At 40.5% G+C, this 21,528-nt stretch overlaps 1 protein-coding gene across 1 annotated transcript in view; it reads right to left on the reverse strand.

Moving 5' to 3' along the window:
• The window catches only part of VhaSFD (V-type proton ATPase subunit VhaSFD), a 39,269-nt gene extending 17,943 nt beyond the window's left edge, over positions 1-21,326 (reverse strand). The window contains exons 1-4 of the mRNA XM_080272747.1: positions 21,191-21,326; positions 17,716-17,797; positions 16,684-16,870; positions 7,075-7,293 (exon numbers count right to left, since the gene is read on the reverse strand). Of these exons, the coding sequence (XP_080128873.1) occupies positions 7,075-7,293; positions 16,684-16,870; positions 17,716-17,797; positions 21,191-21,236 (534 nt within the window). The 5' untranslated portion in view covers positions 21,237-21,326. The remainder of the gene's footprint in view (positions 1-7,074; positions 7,294-16,683; positions 16,871-17,715; positions 17,798-21,190) is intronic.
• Between the last annotated feature and the right edge of the window lie 202 nt (positions 21,327-21,528).

The raw sequence follows: 21,528 nt of genomic DNA on the forward strand, positions 1-21,528 counted from the left end.
TGGGACAAGGAGGGAAATAAGGAACATTTGTATAAGCTGGGATTGGACTTACCCAGTTATATCAGTGCCACCATGTGAAGATAGCATCAACTAATAACTGGTACTGAAAAATGGGGGGTGAAGGAGTTTTTTTTCTTTTTCTCATTCACTGTGAACTTAAAAGCAAAAAAGAGGACCTGAAAAGGACAACGTTTAGTGAGGCCCTTGCTGTCAAGGGGATGGAAACTGCTCTGGTAACAGTGTAACAAAAACTTTCTTCCTAGAGCATGATTTTGCTAGGGCAACTGATGTGGTTACATCATGCATTTGGAAGGAGATATTGGCTACACACCCTTGTCAGATGTGTGGCCCTGCTCCATACTTGCACATGTCTGTGAATTAACAAAGCCAACTGTACATTCAACTGAATACAGGCATCACTTAGAGAATCTACTAATTACACTATTCTAGCAGACTATTACAGTTCATCCAGCTTAACTTGAGAAATCTGTATCCTTTTGCAGCCTATTCCCAGTAGCTCAATGGCAGAATGACACTATGGCTCTAACTCCTTTCCAAAGCACCTCTTCCTGACCATCATCACACTCTACCTTTAATCTCTTGGTACAGCTTGACAATGAAGATGGGGATAGGAACTTTAGGCCAAGTTAAAATGGACAGATTACAACACATTCAAAGTACTGTAAACTAAAATGTGCAACAGAAATGAGACACTACTTCTGACATTCGCTGGTGCTCTCAGTGTACACCTGATTTGCAATTTTAAAAAATCTAAGACAGCTATCAGTATTTTGCAAAAAATGCTCAGGTTACATAAACTAATTTAAAAAGTGCATATACTGTACAGCAAGCTCGCCCCGAACACGTTCTCGCCAAATGCGCTCGCAATTTTATGCTGTAAGAGCTGGGATACGCATAAGACAATGTAAGATTAAAGAACTACTGTATTATGAAAACTATAAATTTAGGCAAGACAGGCCTTTGAAAGGCCAAATCCTCGAACATCAGCTCAGTACGCACGGTTTGTTTTGATCACGTGATGTGATTTGCTGTACTGCTTTTCCACAGTACTGTATTTGTAAGTTAAATATTTACGGTACTGTTCTGGTAAGTTTATGTGCAAGTTAAAGTCTATCTATCTATCTATTGCCAGACGCCTCAATCCCGTTTGGGGTGGCCACAAACAAATCGCCTCCAAGTCGCCCTGTCCCCCGCCATTTCACTGCCCTGCTCCCAACTCACACCCCCCTCTCTCATATACCTCTCCACCCCATCCCTCCATCTCATCCTCGGCTTCCCCCTCCCTCTTCCCCCCTCCACCTCACTCACATACACTCTCTTCGTCAGTCTTTCACCCTCCATCCTCTCCACATGGCAAGTTAAAGTACTATTAAATAATGTTCAAGCAAGAAATAAGGTCTTAAAACCAGTTTATCTGATAGGCGTCGGAATATTACCTTTTTTATTTGTTTGTTAAATATTTGCTCTACTGCTTTTCCACAGTACTGTATTTGTAAGTTAAATATTTACTATTCTTGTATGCACTTGTAAGTTAAAGCATTTAAAGAAAGTTAAAGCATTAAATAAAGCCTTGTAACCAGTTTTTTTTTTTTTTTTTTTTTTTTATGTGTCTGACTCTGGGCATAGGCTTCACAGCCTGCTATCAAGGCCCAGCAGTCCTCCTACATATGATTACCCACGATCAGCAAGTTCCGAGACAATCCGCCGTCATGTCAATTCCCTGTCAAAACATGGATGATTCCCTGTCTATTCACACCCTGGATGATTCCCGTCACTCTATAAATATACTTATGTTAATTAATCAATACTTTTATAAATATACTTATTATTAATTAATCAATACTTTAATAACTATATTTCAGGGGGATCCATCAAAGTCTATGTTGTCTTGTTATTGTTGTGATGGCGAACTGGCCTGACAGCGAATAGTCCCGAAACCATTTTTCTTCCTAGACTCCCTAAATGTGGTATTTTGCTGTTATCTGCCATTGGTAATCAATAAGAAACACTTTAAGTGGTTAGAAGGTTTATTTAATGTTATAACTTACAAGTACAGTACTACAGAGCAAAACTTCAACATACAAATACGTAAACACATGGCAACATTCCGACGCCAATTGGTTTCCGCATCGGAATGTTGCCTTGTGTTTACGAATTTGTATGTTGAAGTTTTGCTCTGCAGTACTGTAAGTTATAACAATAATTAAACCTTCTAACCAGTTAAAGTGCTTCATATTGATTACCAATGGCAGATAACAGCAAAAGACCACGTTTAGGGGATCAAGGTAGCAAAATAAGGAGTAGTTAAAACTTACGCGGTTTCGCGCCAAACGCGCTATGTTAGGAATGAAACCCACACGTTGGGGGCGAGCTTGCTGTACTTGATTAATACAGCTATTTAGTTAAAATAGCATTTACCAAATTATTATAATACTATATGGTGGTAAGCAGCGGCGCTCACCATTCATTCACTCAGTGCAGTGCTGCTCTCAGGTGCCTGCCCCTTCCTCTCTTCTTTCCTTCTCTCTTTTCTCTTCCTTCTGTCTACAGGTGACTCTACACCGAATGATAAGGCAAATGGTTTCCCGTACACCAGGAAATAATTTACTACACTGGGTGGTAACCATATAACCAAACTACGGCACCTCATGGTTTGGTGGGTAGTTAACTCTTAGACTTACCAATGACGACCTGGGTCGTCATGCATTTGTCAACCTCTGACATCAGTATGACGACTTTGCCTGTCATCTGATGTAAGCTCTAAAGAAATATTTAGGGAGTCATCATTTTTGTTGGATGACGGGCAAAAGTGGGTGGAGCTAAGCCTGCCACAGCTGGTGCGTGTGTGCTCACTTGGTCTGCTTGGCTCAGTGTGGTGTGAGGTTCCTCACAGGTAGGATGTACACCTCGACTCCCCGCCAAACACTTATGCTCCTTTTTCTCACGTATATATGCGGCGTTATTATTTTTAAAAATACAACAAATGATGCTTTATTGGAAAGGAAATTTATTCTGCTATGTATTGAAGCAAAAAATATTATTACTTCTTGAATAGTTTTTTTGGGGCGAATATTTTTTTAAAGGCGTGTAACTCTTTAGCATGTCAGCTAACTTCTACTCACTTTTTTTGCATTTTATTTTGTATATATTGTCTTTTTGAACAATATATGACAGAGCAAAAGTCTTCATCTTCAAAATGAGACCAAAGTGACCTTTCTATGATGAATAGTAACTTTCCTATGAGCGTCAGAAGTAAAATATCTCTACGCAACTGTTCTGAAAGCTCTCGAGCAAGAGTTACGCGCCACAGCCAGAATTTACGCTCACCCCTTTACGGGATAGGGTTAAGGCGCTCCAACAGGATTGAGCCTGTGTCGGTTTATATCCAAGGTGTGGCTGGGGTTTACTGCTCATGTAATGCCACTCAGGAATGAGTGAAGCTGGTCACTTACATCTTAACCCTCAAGAACACTTTCAACACAACCTGCAACCAACCACTTCCAAGTACTGCATGACCCCCACGGGCTGGCCCAGACCTTATATGCCACACATCCCTCACTCAGCGGTGTGCGTGACATCAGAATGTGTTTCCATTCAACTTTCTCCCCTGCACTTATTTATAATTGTTTTGTTATAAAATTGCTACATGTTATAAATGAATAAATGATCTTCCCGATGAAAAAAAAAAAAAAAAAAGCAAAAATAAATGATCATACTCTATCATTCACTCATTTATTCAATGTTGATTTCTCACAGATATAAAAACATTTTGTCAATGCTTGCTGAGAGAATGTTGTACAGCATTTTTTTGTGATGATTTTCATAAAAATGACACCTCTAGCTCTGTTAGAAAGATTTTTATGGCATACGGAACAGAAATATCCTGCAGTCTTTGACCACACCCAGTCACTCTAGTAGCAGCTGGTTCAGCATCATAAAATGTATCCAATCATTTCATTCTCCTGCCTTTACTTGTAACTGTATTGTTATGAAATTAATACATGTTATAAATGATTAAATGATCTTCCTAATGAGAAGAAAAAAGGGAAAAAAAAAAAAAAATACCATTTTTTTTCGTTCACTCATTTAGTCAATGCCAATTTTTTAGATATATAAATAGCTTGTCAATGCTTTTTGAATGATCTACAACTTGCTCTCAACAAGCATTGACAAAAATGTTTATATATCTGTGATATATTAATGTTGAATAAGTGAATGAATGATAAAATATGGTATTTCTTTTTTTTTTTTTTTTTCCCCATTCATTAGGAAGATTATTTGTTCATTTATCAAATGTATCACCATCCACTCACTCGATGTAGTGCTGCTCTCAGGTGTCTGCCTTTTCCTCTCCTCCATACTTCTTTCCTTCCATCCTCTTCTGTCTTTTTTTTTCTTCATTCTTTCCTCGTCCTTCTGCCTCAGGGTGACTTTACACTCCCTCTTCTATCTTTCCTTCATTCTTTCCTCTTCCTTCAGCAGCGGGTGACTCTACACTTAGTGATAAGCCAAATGGTTTCCTGTACACCAGGAAATCATGTACTACGCTGGGTGGTAGCCATATAACCAAATTTTGGCGCCTGGTGGTTCAGTGGGTAATTACAGCGCTCCAATTGGATTAAGCCGGTGAAGGTTTATATCCAAGGAATGACTGAGGTTTATTGCTCACGTAATGCCACTCAGGGATGAATGAGGTTGGTCACTCTCATCTTAAATGTCAGGACCAACTTGCCTAGCCCCAAGCTCCTACGCTCCTCATAGGGCAACACAGGATTGGATGATGAATGAATGAATAAATAACATATAGCAGTTTCATAACAATACTGTTATAAACATGGACAGGGGAGGAAGTTGAATGACGCAACCGAAAATCATGGTGAAAAAATACCACAACCTATATGGCTGGACACAACCTGAGTCGAAAAAAGTGCGAGTGGTTGGATTTCACTTGGATGCAACCTGTATTGAAAAAGTGCAAGTGGTTGGATTTTTTACCAAGCCCTCATGTATGAGAGGGTTAAATGTCAGGACCAAACTGCCTAGCCCCAGGCTCCTACACTCCTCATGGGGCAACACAGGATTAGATGATGTCTGTATGTACGTATGTATTTTTATATTGGACCTATAGTATGTATGAATTTATTACAAAACCAAAAACTAATTAAAGAATAAAACTATATCACTGAAATGCTATGCACTCCAGTTATGTCACATTCAATAACTGTAATTGGAACTTATATTTATAAATAGTGAAATAGGTATCGTTGTTTTCTTACTAATGGATGCCAAGACTGAACACCTGCTATAATATCAAGTGGGTGGATGGAGTGACCCAGAACACAACAAGACTGTACCACAACCTATTCACAGAATAATGAATGACTAAACCATCTATTACTGCCTGATGATGGAAATAATTTAGGTCAGCAAGTACTCAACAAGTGGGCTGGCAGATAGTTAGTGCCCCATCCACCCCATAAAACAACTAACTCAAAGACAAACAGCCACACTTTACGGGATTATGGTATCTGGCTATAGAGATAGGCAGAAGTACTCCCTGAGCATGGGTGGGCAAAGGTGCCATCCACACATCACTCAGGGGATGAAAAATTGATACCATCCCTCACTATAGTGTCCTGACAAATCAATGTATTCAAGCTACTGCTCAGTACCGGTATTTGTGATGCAAGCAGCCTCACACCTCCTACAACACATGTGGTGAAATATAGGTTAGGGTCTTGCTTTCTTCTCTAAACTGTATCTTCAGAATCATCAAACAGCCATTCTCTGTGGAACTCCCAACCTCAAGTAATGCTTGACAAGGTCCAAAAGTAAAGATTACAAGAATTTGCTGATTGTTACTTATTAAAACCAACTAAGCCTCTCTATGGTATGATGAAAATAAAACAAAATGTGAACAAGCAGTAACTGTGGAAATGTAGTTCAGAACATAATACACCACTGGAGGTCCTGTTCTCTTTCTCAAGTACAAGAAATCCTTCACTGACACACAAAAAATATAAAATATAAGGAGTCTAAGGAACAAAATGGCTGTACTTAGCATATCTTCAAATACTGTACAGTCTGTATGGGTACTGGTACCTCAACTGTTAAGAATAAACTTTAAAGCTGCTAATAGTAAATCTGCCTAAAGTAAGTGTTTGGATGAAAATAAGGTTTGCTACATAACATATTCATCTAGGGTGAAGAAGAGGTAACAATATGAGATTAATTGAAGGTAGGTAACAATATGAGATTTAGTGAGGGCAGGTAACAACATGAGATTTACTGATGGTGTGGTTGATTATTAAACTTGGTGTAAATTACTATAAACTAAAACAGAACTGAATAAAATACTGGTAAGAATGTACAACTGACTAGGTACATAGATGGCCCTGAAGAATGTAACAGTATGAGAAGCAGGTTTAACTGGATAAAACTGGGTGCAAAATACCTGCAAAGATTGCAAATTAATGTAAAACCTAACGTAACAATGGTAACAAATGAGACTTATTAAGGTGTGTTGTTGATCCTTAAGGAGGAAACTTAACAGCCTGATTTCATTTGCATTTTATAAGTAATGGTATGAAAAGCAGATTTACATGAATGCTGTGGTGCCAGGTTATTAATTAACAATTTGTGAAGGGAAGCTTGGTCGAAAAAATAGGTGCACTGTACAATGAAACTTAATGAAACAGAGATAACAAGCATAGGAATTTGATTTTGGTAAAGATAAAAGCTGGGTGTACAATAACAAGTGCAAATCAGAAAAATTATGAGACAGTAGTTAGTGGCATGGAAATCAGATTTAAGTGGGGGTGACTTGAATGTAAAATATTCAGTGCATACTAGAATGACACAATGATAGCATTAGTGAGACTGACCAGAGTGCGCAGCTGACCCTTAATGAAGAAATTTCAACGGCAAGGCACTGTTCAATATTTATTTTATATGAGTTGTAACTGAGTGATTATAATTATAAAGTAAGGTAAAAGAATAAAAAATGCAATTTAGAGTGATACTAAAGAAAACAATGATGAAAGTGAGACTGACCGGGGAGCGCAGCTGATCTTTAAGCCAAGTGAGGTAAAAAGTGAGGTCTGAGCCGTCCATGGGGTCACGCGACCAGCATGCCAGCTTGGCCACAATGCGAGCAGTCATATTGGTGATGAAGGCATCTGGTCGAGTCAGGAGGTTGAGGAAAGGGCTCCACATGCTCTCCCGGTGCTTCCTGGCATACTCCTTGAAGATCTCCACCCGTGATTTGTCCTCCTGTAGGACCAATTCATCACTAGAATGCAGGCTCAAAAATACACAGTAGGGTGGAGTTGCCTTGGATCATAATACTATTGGAAAAATATTTGTATAAACTCTAAAAATCCTGGAAATAAAACTCTACTAGTGGAAAAATATTTGTATAAAATCTGAAAACACTGGAAATAAAAAACAACACCTGTTGACAAAATTTGTGGTAGTTGACACTGTTTAAACCTACAGTTGAGGTAAATGGAATATTTGGAGCATTCTGGAAAAAAAAAAAAAAAAAACATTTTGTACTGACCATCACTCAGTGGAGATGGTCCATAAAGGCACAGAGGCACCATCAAAATAATATTAAGCAGGCCCATAAACATATAAACCAATGAACGTGCTTCCTGGATTTGCGAAGCTAATTTCATGGAAGACAGAAGAAAATATCAATTTGGAAAATCTTGTTTCTAAACCATATTTCAGGGCTTTAATGAAAACTGGATTGAGAAAGTGAGAAGGGACATTTTATTAAACTAGCACGTCTTTTGGGTACTTGTCTGGTAGGTGTCAGGAGAACTCTTTTCACCTTACTCCTTGTAAGTACTCCCTACTCAGCAGCAGATGGGAATACAAAGGTGTCCTTTTCTGGCAGGTGCTGGGAGAACTCTTTTCACTTTACTCCATGTAACTGCTCCGTACTCAGCAGCAGATGGGAATACAAAGGTGTCCTATTCTCCTGACCAATTGCTGAACCTGAGATATGTCTTCATTCACAACAGACTTCTCTTTTGCCCACAACAGTGCCAATTTTCTCTCATTTTTATTTTTTTTCCATTCTTTCAGGTTCATTATCTGTCAATGCACATGATATAATTCTCTTTCTTCCCTTTGCTTGTACATTTTATCTGGATGGCATAGTGCCCTAAATAACCTATATTCAAATAAGTATGTATCATGTTATAATATATAAATAACTCTTCTGTCTTTCTTTCCTTCATTCTTTCCTCTTTCTTCTGCCTGCGGGTGACTTTACACTCCCTCTTATGTCTTTCTTTCCTTCATTCTTTCCTCTTCCTTCTGCCTGTGGGTGACTCTACACTGAGTGACAAGCGAAATGGTTTCCCGTACACCAGGAAACCATTTACTATGCTGGGTGGTAACCATATAACCAAATTTTGACTCCTGGTGGTTTAGTGGGTAATAAAGGTGCTCCAATTGGATTGAGCCAGTGAAGGTTTATATCCAAGGGGTGGCTGGGGTTGATTGCTCATGTAATGCCACTCAGGGATGAGTGAGGCTGGTCACTCTCATCTTAAATGCCAGGACCAACTTTCCTAGCCCCAGGCTCCTATGCTCCTCATGGGGCAACGTAGGATTGGATGATGGATGGATGGATGGATCAGGGATATTCTTACAACCAACCCAAGAAAATCATAATCATAAGTCAGTGTGGGTGTAATGTATATGGGTGCAATGTACCATACACTCCTAACTTGTCATGTAGAGATAATGACTCACATGAAGTAGGAAGAAAATTATGTCACTGCATTATAACCAATGCCACAACTTTTATAACTGTTTTAATTACCAGTATGTCTATCACTGGTATTCACCATCCTTAACCAAATCCCCATGATACAGAATTGTTTAAAGTCATGAGGTATATAAACATATTGATGAAAATTACATCAGAGGGACATGCTGCAGGTGGGCTAACTGGTGCTCCCACAGTCCTGCAAAGGCTACTGGTTTCATTTCCATCACTGCATATACAATGATCCCTTGGTTTCAGCACACTGGGTTACAGCAGTTTATCATTACTATGAGATGAAAATCTGCACTCCTGTTCATAAACATCATTATTGTATGCCTGAGGTGGTGACTGCTGACGATGATGATGCTGTCTGTGGTTTCTGATGGCTTTGAGGGATTCAAAGATAAGGCCATACTCGAGGAGTTAATCCCAGGTGGTGGAGATCACTAAGGCCCAATTCACACTATAGGGACGGTCACGCTCCACTCAGGGTCCAGTCAAATATCATGACATGCATTTCAGTGACAGCATTCACACTGGTAGTAATGGTCAGGGAACGCTCCACTCTCACTCTGCTCACGATCCATTCAAAAGATATTTTGACCAGAGCAAGAGTGGACCGTGAGCAGAGGGAACCGACAGTTTGAACACCCGCCACGGTCTTGCTCTGCTCCAGTCTTGATTCAGCCCTCTGAATGATGTGTTTTCCTTTTTAAGGTCATCCTCAATTTTTGATAGTATTTTTTCAAATGTTCCAATGTTCATTCTAAAATAGCTGTGAAATTTACTTTCATCATCAATCAGATGACGAAACAGTGTATATAATTCCCCTTCACTTTTCCTATCTTGCAAGATTGGATGAACCCACACTCTCTTTCTTTTCTGACTGTTTTCTTCTTTTTCTTCATCCAGTGCAATGGCGATCACTGCCAACTCAGCTCGTGAAAAGTCACACACCCTCCGTCAATGGTGGTGGTACTTCTACTGTTGAGGGGGAGGGGATGACGAGACCGTGAGCAAAGAGAGAGCGGACCGGATGTGTGAATGCACCAGGACCGTGAGCGGTGCGAGAGTGGAACGTGACTGGAGTGTGACCGTCCCTATAGTGTGAATAGGGCCTAACTCTCTGCCCCCTAGCCTCAGAATCTCTGACCTTAATCCCATTTCCTCTCTCTGTGGTACACGTTTCTTCCTTACTGTACCCTTTTCATTACTTTTATAACCCTAACTATACCTGTGTGTGTTTCTGGTACTTCCCATTACAGAATGTATGTATTTAGTGGGTCTAAATTGTCGTAAAAGGGAAAATTTGGGCATGCACTTGGGGTGCTTCGTACCAATTGGGATAAATCCCAAAGGTATGTGCTTTCATTAGTGCTCAATATCGTTACCATGCACTAAGCCCAGTAATAATTATGCCTGATAACCGCTGGGATTAGTGTATACTGATGTTAGTGGATTTGTACATCACCTCATACAGGCCAAGGTGACTCCACCTTCAGGCAGTCCTCAATATACGTCAATGACGTGTCACAGTATTTTCCATACATCTGATATTGTTAGCTGGAGGAACTGGCAAAATCTGCTTTATGGGAAGCTTGAAATGTACAAAATATCCAATTTACTGTAACTCCTATACTTAACCCTCTTGTGACAGAGATGCTGGTGCAAATTTCAATCGCTCACTATCACTCAAAGCAGACAGTGTCCAACCAAAATCCAACCACTTGTTACCAAATGATGTAGGGTGCCTCAAACGAAATAGCAATCAATGTGCATGTTTTTTAAAAGCTATTGCTTTGATTTTCAGGTATGAACATTAGGCAACATTGCATGGCAATGCTGCTTGTGTACTGTATTCCTCCGTCATCTGGAGCTGTAAGAACACCTCACCGGCTGGAATATATGTAATGTAAAAACTATTTTCGTCACTGCGAGAAGCAGCTCCCACGACCTGAGTTAGGGTAACTTTTTTTCACGCTGTTCCTAACTGAGCTACACTGATCATTTTTGTACCTTTATGTTGGGAAGGAAATTATCTATAACTTTCTCCAACACAGTATTCTGAAACTAGTACATTTCTGTCTTTGTAAAATGTGAAGTGCGGAAAAGATTTAATGAAATAACTACAGTATTCATTTTGCCTCAGCTAGTCTTGTTTATACTACCAACAGGAAGTACAACTATTCAGAGGTATTTGAGAAAAAGAAATATAGAGGCAGAAGCAAAACTGTAGGTTGGAGAATAAATAGTCATAAACTTCTGGCATCTTTATGAGGTCTCACACAGTGAAGGTGTGTGTGCTGAATACTTGGCTGTAGTTGGACACAACTTGTGTCTTTTGGTCACAAGAGGGTTAACAGGAAACATGAAATGAACATAAAAAAATGTAATTTATAACAATAACTTACGATAGTATACATTTATATGTGTACAACACTTCATACAGCTTCCAAATACAGGTGCAGCAGTGATCTGTGAACCATTCAATAAAGACTAAGTACCGTATATGTCTACTTCAACTTCTGCTGATTCAATTATTTTATCCTTACAATTTACATCATGGTACGGTATCAGGCTATATTGTATAACAAAAATACTGATGACAAAAAGCCATTAAGGCCTAAAAAAATAATCTTACTTCCTATCCCAATTGTCTGTCAAACAACAACATCGCTATGGTACCTTAGATTCTATGCATATGCTTTATGAGGCTACACTGAATCAATAGTCTCCTAATACCCAAACTCTGAATTGATAACCTATGGTACTCAAGGAAAATTTAATTTGCTGAAGCTGCCCATAACACTATGGTATGTGAGTAATACTGTATCTGTATCCAAAAGAATGTACTGTATCGTATCATATTGTTTATTAAGGTTCCAACATGCCTGCATGCATTGGTCTTGGTCACCATATGGTATCTCTCCATGATGCTTGATCTCTGGCAGCCTCCCTATTCAGTCCCTCACCGCTGAGGTCACACTCTATGACTTCATCCCAGGCCTTCTTTGGTTTGCCTCTCGCAACCCTACCCTTGATGTTCACACTTCTCACCTTCTGCACCCATTTGTCATCTTCAATCCTCTCAAAAACAATCTCAATCTACCCCGCCTCATGACAAAATGAAAAAATGTAATACCATTCTGAAGAAATGAAGTAAGGACCAGATGGAGAGAATAATTTGAAAGCCTGATGAATGGGATTAGAGAGGGCAGAGCCACTGTAAACATGACTGGTTAGAGGGGGGTGCAGAGAAGGAATGGAGTGCCAGCAAAGTGACACTCACGTAGGTGAAAAATGCTGTGAGGCAGCTGAAAAATGGGAAAGCAGCTGGGGTAGGTGACTGTATGCAGAGATGATAATTGTAGTGGAGAGAGCAGAATAAAGTGCTTTTTGGAGATACGTAAGAAAGCATGGATGAGTAAATTGTGCCAGCAGAGTGGAAAAAGGCTGTGATTGTACCCCTGTACAAAAAAAAAAAGGGTAAGCAAAGTGAGTGCAAGAATTATTGTGGCATAAGTTTACTGAGTGTGGTAGGGATGGTATATGGAAGAATTATTACAGAGAAAGTAAGACAGATATCAGAAGTCCTAGTGAATAATGAACAAGGTGGCTTTAGGAGTGGCAGAGGATGTGTGGATCAAATATTTGCAGTAAGACAGATTGTGGAGAAGGCTTGTGAGAATGACTATGAGGTATTTATGGCATTCATTGATCTGGAAAAAGCATACAACAAAGTAGACAGAGAAGGACTGTGGGAGGTTTTGTGCATGTATGGTGTAGATGGTAAGCTGCTAGGTGCTGTCAAGAGTTTTCATGATGGTAGTGAAGCATGTGTACGGGTAAATGGGCATCTAGGTGAATGGCTCACAATCAGTGTGGCTGTGCAACAAGGTTGTGTCATGTCCCCGTGGCTGCTCAATATACAGAATATATGGATGGGGTGGTGAGAGAAGTAAAAACACGAGTAATGGAGAGGGGGATGGCAATGGTAATGAATGGTGATGGATGGAATATCTCAAATTTGTTGTATGCTGAGGATGCAGTGCTACTAGCAAACACCAGACAAGAGCTTGGTGGACTAGTGCAAAGCTTTGCTGATGTTTTCTTTTTTAACACATGGAAGAAGGAACCAAAGGCCAGGAGCCTGCAAAATGTTTCTTCCAAGAAAAAACAAAAAAAATACAAATGAGAGCCAAATTCAAGATCTGTTCATTTTGAGATGCCTGGACACACTGCGTTTGAAAGACTGCAGATCATAGGTAGCAGGAAATACAGACAGAGGGAGAGAGTTCCAGAGTTGACCTGTTGCATAAATGAAGGACTGGAAGTAACACTTAACTCTTGCATTAAAGACCTGGACAGAAAAGAGATAAGAGTTTGTTGCTAGACAGGCGTTAGGATATGCGTCTGTCGTAAAGGTGGAGGGATGCAGCCAAACAGTTCGGAGGAGCAGTCACCAAAGAAGTAGACATAAAAGAGATAAAGATGTAACAGTGCGGCGATGAGACAGGTTGAAGGAAGCCAGTAAGAGGAGGAGAGTTTATGAAATGAAAAGCTTTTGACTCCACCCTACTGAGATGAGCTGTGTGTGGGGGAGCCTCCCCAAACGAGAGTTGTACCCTACACAGGGGTGAATAAAACCCATGTATAAAGTCAACAACAGTGCAGGGGTAAAGAAAGTACAGAGTTAGCTTAGCACACCTAATCTCTTAGAAGCAGAATTTACAAGAGATGTGATATGATCTTTTCAAGATAAATCCCGGGAGAATGAAACCCCAAGTATGTTTAAGGATGATGCAAGACTGAGCTGGATATTATTAAACATTAGTGGGTACTGCTGTGGAAGATTTTGTTGGGTTGATAGGTGTATGAACTGAGTACAGTACCCCTCCTAATTTTGGCACTGTTTTCCGGGCATTCTGATATACTGAATTGAGACATCAACACACACACATAGGATTATCCATATTAATGCTAAACATCACAAAAACAATGCAAAACCAACAAAAATCAACATAAAACCTGAAGACAGTTTGAAAATCAGTTATCTGTGATGAGTGACTGCTCCCGAGGCTCAAAAAAAATTCCACGGCCAAACAGACCACCGTATGTTGTATATATAGTTATAAATGGTATACCTCATCTTTGCTGGTGTTTATACTATAAGCTAACAAAAACACATAGAACTGATAATTAAAAGTACTGAAACGCAGCAACAATAAACTGTCGGAGTAAAACTTACCTTCATATAACTTCCCACCATCCTAGTGCAAAATTTTGCCAGCACCTTCCAAGAGTTAAGCATATGTTTAGATGCAGAATTTCATGAGCTTTCTCGTGGTCACTTTGGAATTTTGATACAATCAATAGTACTTGAATAAATCGCGAAGGATTTTGGAAACTCACAAGTCAGTGTTATCACCATGGAGGAGGGTAAGGATTGAGGAAGTGAGGGGGGAGCCGGGAGGGTATGCAGGAGGGACGGGAGGAAAGGGAGAAGTGAGGTTGTGGGTAGGATTTTCCCCCTTCTGTCAACAGGAATATGGGCGCTTTTACCGTACATTTACTCGTGGCTTGTGGCCAGTTAGACTCCGAGTGGCCAAGCGGAAACACAACTTACAGTGACCGGGGGACTTTTGATGTTCGGTTGAGACGGACAGCTGCTGTCACTGAATATGTACTCGTGGCTTATGGTCTGTGTTCGATGGCGGTGGCGGCTGGGAAAGACTTAGCCTGGTGACTCGCGCGACACTGAACATTCGGTGAAGATGCGTATGGATGTTTTGACACCTCTTGTGGGTTACAGTCTTATGACTTGGGGGCTGGAGGCTCACTGGGAGTGATCGGACGAGCGTGTGACTTTGACCATTCAGTACAGGGACGGATGAACATTTTAGCTATGGTTGTGGGGTATGGACTATTTCCAGCTCACGGCTCAAGCCCAGCGGCCACGATACTGAATGTTTGAACATGTCAGCTAGCTGGCCAAAGTTCTCATGGACTTTTATGTCCGGATAATAGCAAGCAAATTCGGACAATGGTTTAATACAGCCAAGGTCCGGAACCCGGATAATGAACACGTCCAGATACTACACATCCGGATAAATGAAAGACTACTGTATATGCATGTCGAGTGCTAGTGAATTCCCTGTGGAATAACTGGTGCTTCTGAGAAACAAAAGACCAGATTATTATCTATCTATTTATCTATTGCCAGATGCCTCAATCCCGTTTGGGGTGGCCACAAACAAATCGCCTCCACGTCGCCCTGTCCCTTGCCATTTCACTGCCCTGCTCCCAACTTACACCCCCCTCTCTCATATACCTCTCCACCCTATCCCTCCATCTCATCCTCGGCCTCCCCCCCCTCCACCTCACTCACATACACTCTCTTTGTCAGTCTTTCACCCTCCATCCTCTCCACATGGCCAAACCACCTCAGTGTGTTCCTCCTAACGCTTCCTATCACATCCACAGCCACACCACAACGCTTCTTTATATCCTCATTTGTCAGCCTGTCTCTCCATGTGACTCCACAGGCTCCTCTTAAATAACTCATTTCCACTGCTCTCACTCTTGACTTGTGCCCTTCCACCAACGTCCAAGCTTCACTTCCATACGTTAGAGTTGGTATCACAATACGGTACTGTCATGTAGTAACTTTTTTACTTCCATGCTCACTTCCCTGTTTCTTATCACTGCTTTCAAGGAACCAGCAACCTTTCTTCCCTGCTGTACCCTTTCAAGCACTTCACCCTCCAAACTTTCATCCTGACTCATCACACTACCCAAGTACTTAAACGTACTCACAGTTTCCAATTCCTCACCATCCAACCTCACTGTACAATCACTGACTTCACCTCTCTCAAAGACCATCACTTACTCTTCCCAACATTCACCTTTAGATTCCATTCCTTACACACTCTCCCAAACTCATCCACCAAGCCTTGCATCTCCCCTTTGTCTTCACTCAACACAGTATCATCTGCAAACAACGGTACAGGGAGTTTCCAAACACTACCCTCTCTCACCAGGGCCACTCCAACATCCACTGCCCTACCTTGTACCTCTTTTATTACCCCATCCACATACAGATTGAACAACCATGGAGACATGACACATCCCTGTATCAACCCAACCTTCAAAGAGAAAAATTCACTCAGTTCACCATCCACACACACTGCAGCCTTCGCACCATCATACATACTCTTCACAGCATTCAACAACTTCCCATCTACCGGTACTCCATATATTCTTAATACTTTCCACAATCCTTGTCTATCCACCCTGTCATATGCTTTCTCCAAATTCATGAAAGCCGCATACAACTTCTTTCCCTTCTCTAGAAACTTTTCCACTAAAGATCTGAGAATGAATATCTGATCTACACAACCTCTTCCCTTCCTAAAGCCTCCCTGTTCTTCTCCAACTAATTCCTCTGTTATTTCCTTAACTCTGTCAATAAGTATTCTACCATACACTTTTCCTATTATACTAAGAAGACAAATGCCCCTATGATTATCACACACTTCTTTTTCCCCTTTTCCTTTGTACAAGGGAATAATTATACCTGACTTCCAATCCTCCGGAACTCTACCTTCCTCCCAGGCCAATCTGCACATTATTATTATTATTATTACCACCAGAAAAACATAAGGCCTATCTATCTATCTATAGCCAGGTGCTTTAATCCCATAAGGGGTGGCCACAAACAAATCACCCCTATGTCACCCTATACGCTGCTTATTATGTACAGTACCAACAATGTGGTAGAAATACAGTACTGTATGAACTATTCTGAAGGGGTTTATACTGTATTCACACTATTTCTCAAATCAGTATTGTAATTCACCAAATCATGTGAGGCTCACAGAAAGGATATCATCGACGAGGATGAGGATGTACTGGATGGTCTGGTCTTTGCTGATGTGTCCCAGGAGATTCATAAAGGTTCTGGCTACCTGGTAGCGCTGGGACTGCAGGAGTGTCTGACGAGTGTTGCCCCCAGCCTCCACACCGGTGATCACTTCATAGTCCTCTTGGCTGATCATCTGTGATCTCAAATACAAAGAAAAAAAAGCAGCAATTACTTCTCTGAATGTATTCATCCATCCATTATCCAATCCAATGTTGCCCCATGAGAAGTGTAAGAGCCCAGGGCTAGGCAAGTTGGTCCTGACATTTAAGATGAGTGTGACCAGCCTCGCACATCCCTGAGTGGCATTACGTGAGCAATAAACCCCAACCACCCCTTGGATACAAACCTGCACTGGCTCAATCCGATTGGTACGCTGTAATTACTCATTAAACCACCAGATGCCATAATTTGGTTATGTGGTTACCACCCAGTGCAGTAAATGGTTTCCTGGTGTACACAAAACCATTTGGCTTGTCACTCAGAGCTGAGACACCCATAGGCAGAAGGAAGAGGAAAGAATGACAGTAGAAAGACGGGAGAGGGAGTGTAAAGCCACCCAAGGGCAGAAGGACGAGGAAAGAATGAAAGAAAGCAGACAGAAGAGGAAGGAAGAGAGGAAAGGGCAGACACCCAAAACAGCACTACATCGAGTGAGTGGATGGTGAGTGCCCTCACCTACCACATACAACAATCAATCTTTGTGCTGTACCTTATTCTGTATACCTATAGATGACTGGTTCCTTATGCTGTACAGTACTGTATATGTAAGGGCAATGTAACAGCTAGAGTTAATACACAGGTCCCTGTGCTGTCAGAATAAATTACTGTACTTGTAAATGTGGATTCTGAATGAAATGAAAAATTACATTTTAGTACAGTACCGGGTATGTATGGTACACAAGACCTGTTACACATTAGAACTTAGGAAAACTATGGCACGAAGAAGATACTTGTACACTACAGGTACCCTATTGCTGAAACTTACTGGAGGTAAGATGGCCAGTTAACCTTCTGTTGTCGAATATCATTGGCTCGCTGAACCAGGACGCTGGTAGCTCCAGCAACCCCTGTCAAAAGAAATAACAAAAAGTTCACTAGTATATAAACCTTTTTACTGTGATGGATGCAACTGAGTATTCTATTTGGGCTACCCTGTAACCATTTTATTTAGCTGAGGTAAGCTTTATAGTCCAAACATTATATTGTAAGTTATCAACTCTATAACTACAGGTCTTCTTCTCAGCTGAAATACAGTACAGTATTAACAGGCTACTATGAACTGACAGTTTCTATGATACAGAAGTACAGTATCAAGAGGCTAGTGTTTGGACAACTGACAAGGTTCTATGATACAGAAGTACTGGTATGTTACAGTAATATTAGGCTACAGTTTGCACAGCTTTTTCAATATAAGAGTGGCCAAGGAAGATTGACATCTAATTTTAATGACATTATCACATACATCAACCAACAGTCTCCTCTCCACAAACTCTTCAGTCTATAGAAAGCTTAGGAAAGAGCAATCTCAATTATGTTGACACTTGCCAGCTTCAATCTCCCATCAACAAACCCCTAGAGCTCTAACCGATAGGATTCACTGAACTGATATATAGCCGATATTTGCCTTTTTTCTGATACCGATGTCTACTCCTGATACGGGGATATTGGATATGGACAGAGGAAACATTAAAGTGACATTTATCGAAGATTTCATTAATTGTTTTGCCTGATTCTGTGTGAAAGAATGTTGTTACCCTGACACTGCTCTGCAGCTTAATAAAGTCTTACTGAAAACTATTAAAGGTTCATTATAATAAGTGGGTAAGTGGGAATGGAGAAAAGAAAGAGAGAAAAGAACTAAAGGCCAAAAGAAACGAGTTATGGGTGAGGTTTTCTGCGTACTTGTGGTGTGTAAGTGTGGTGGCTGTGTGAGTTTATGTACAATACGTAAGGTGTGTACACACGCTGTCGAAATAAGTGTGAACTGATCACATCCATTAGTTTTTATATTCTTTATTCAGTCGTAATATTTATATTCAATCTTCTATCTCTGGTCAAAATACTGTAAAGTGATTTACTTTATCTAGTGAGAAAGAGGGCAGCAGATGGGTCCAATAAGAGTTGAGTAACTCTTCAGATGAGGAGATGAACGACATTTGGCAACTGTGTTTATGCTCGGTTCACCATCAAAACAATCCTTGAAATGACAGAAAAACGTTACATACAGATCTTGCCTATGCATCTTCATTACTCTGCCATATGTACTAGGTTTGCTGTTCGGTAGACATGTGGGTATACTGTATATATATATATATATATATATATATATATATATATATATATATATACTGTATATACAGAGCCTCTGTAGTACAGTGGTAAAGTGTGCGTTTTCGTACACTGGAGGACGAGGGTTCATGCCCCGCCAGGGTAATAAACTTTGGAAGCGTTCTCCCGGCCAAGTACTGCTTTGGCGGACACAATGGGTGCTGTGGTTGAACCAGTGTCGCATATTATAATGTATGCTTGCACCCAGTCGGCTCGCGCAGGCCAATTACACTTGGTTCACAGACTACACATACATCCAGCCACTCCAACACAAAAATAACACTTACAAGCACTTCTCACCCTACATACAATCTCTACCAGACAGCCTAAGCCACTTGGTAGAGATACATTGGCTGTATCGTCCCGACTTCAGTTGGGATAGGCCGGTCCTGCAGTGGATACTCAAACGGCTGATGATGATGATGATATACGGTACAGTAAATATATATATATATATATATATATATATATATATGTGGACTCTGAGATGATGCTTTGAAATTCCAGAAACAGAAGTCTGATTATACTGCATTAACTGAATACACATGCCTCGATCACAATGACCACCTGACCGTAAAATCCAGTACAGTAAAAGTAATAGTAATCTAGAGCTGGAGTCACAGGCTCATTAGCCTTCTCCACAAGTCTTCTGTAAGTATCTGTGAGTATGAGCGCTGGAATGGGGTCTATACAAGTCCCCATAGCCAAAGGCAATGTGGAGACTCTCTCTTTGGCTCAGCGGTACTGTTCATGCATGTGGGGCATGAGGGCATGAGTTTGAATCATGGCCAATACAGTGATTAATTTAGTGAGTTTCATATGGCCTTTACATAAAACTGATGGCAACGGTGGGATGTGAAACGAAGCTTGGTTGGCAATATGATTTGGATGGGAAGGATTTCTGGTCTGAGCTGGCAGTGTCCTTGCCACTGTATGCCCCACAGATGAGCTTCCAGGTTCTGTCACCCCACTGGTACTCTACAATGTTATGCTATCATATTAATCACTAGGGGAAGAAAAAGAGTGGTATAATGGCGTCTATATAAGCCGGTATTGCCAGAGGCAATGCAGGGCTCTTCTCTCTGTTTCAGTACTAGTCTGTGCACACGTGAAGCGTGAGGGCCTGAGTTCAAATCTCGGCCAGAACAATGACTGAGTTTTGTAGCCTATGGCCTTTACTACAAATTTTTCTGGTGGGAATTAAAGGCATCATGAAATGGCTGTCAGAGAGATGGTTGATGTTTTGTTGGAGAGTAGCCATTCCTCTGGATGCTAATAAGGAGAGAGAGGGGCAACTGAAGTAGTTTAATGTCATCTGCAAAGATTGAGTACTTGGTCAATTTTCGATAATTCACATCACTCAATCCAGGAAATCTGACACAACCATGTTGTAGACCACATTATTTTGAAGCCAATCCACTATAAACTTATTTTTGGAAATTTAAGCTATACCAGTATTTAACATGAAAACCCTACATTTAATTACCTCGGATCTCTGCCAACATCTGCCAGTAGCCAGCCATTTTAACGTTTCTTAAGTGCATTACTTACATTTGAACGCTAGCTGCCAAACGCAAGCTAGGTTAGGTTAGGCTATATCATTAAGGTACTCATTGCACTGACACAATACACTGATGTACCCACACAGGAGGAAAGGTTGGTAAACAATGCAGCCAGTCAGAGATCGTCGCCTCAGGTGACCTGGCCACTTCAACTACCCAAAAATACCATAGGTATATTTTGCCTTGGGTAGGCCGAATCTCCAAAACATGTGATTTCCAAAAAAAAATGAAGCTCAAATTAATTCAAATAACACTTAAATCGACCAGGAAAAATATTTTTTGTTGCAAAATCGAGTGACGTAAACTGTCCCGAAAACTGACCGTGCATTAAGTGGTTAGAGTTCTTTATGGCCTAAGTAACTTAAGCAATTTATGAGTATATTAATAATCCCTAAAACATACACATAGAATAATCAGTAAAACATCTACCCTGGTAACCAGTTGATGAATCTGTCCTCTTTTCTAACCGATGGAAGTACAAGTCCACCGTTAACTTTAAGTAAATATGGAATTTTACGGTACATTGAAGTTTCTCGCTACTGATAGGGCTTACCAAAAACTGATCGTTACCTCGGTCTATATCCTCTGGAAGGGCTGCTGCTAACAAGTTTGCCATCCTTATGTAAGAAGATAACTTGTTTCCTTAATGGAAGAGGTAACGGCGTCTACACACCAACAACTTTAACCGAACTCCCACAAGCAGAAGTCACGGGATAATACTACGCAATGCAACCAACATCGAGTAAGGTCTAAACGCGTAAAAATTGTCATATCACCATTAATTAGAGTAATTATAGTAGTAATTATTGATTTATAGGAAAGCTGATGAAATATAAATAAAACTGACAATAATCAACTACAAAATTTAATTTCTCTTGCAAGAAAATCATTGATTTATATTGGCATCC

The sequence above is a fragment of the Coenobita brevimanus genome, chromosome 6 (genome assembly GCF_032717465.1).
Source record: "Coenobita brevimanus isolate Jiangsu-jjx chromosome 6, ASM3271746v2, whole genome shotgun sequence".
In the NCBI taxonomy this organism is placed as follows: Eukaryota; Metazoa; Arthropoda; class Malacostraca; order Decapoda; family Coenobitidae; genus Coenobita; species Coenobita brevimanus.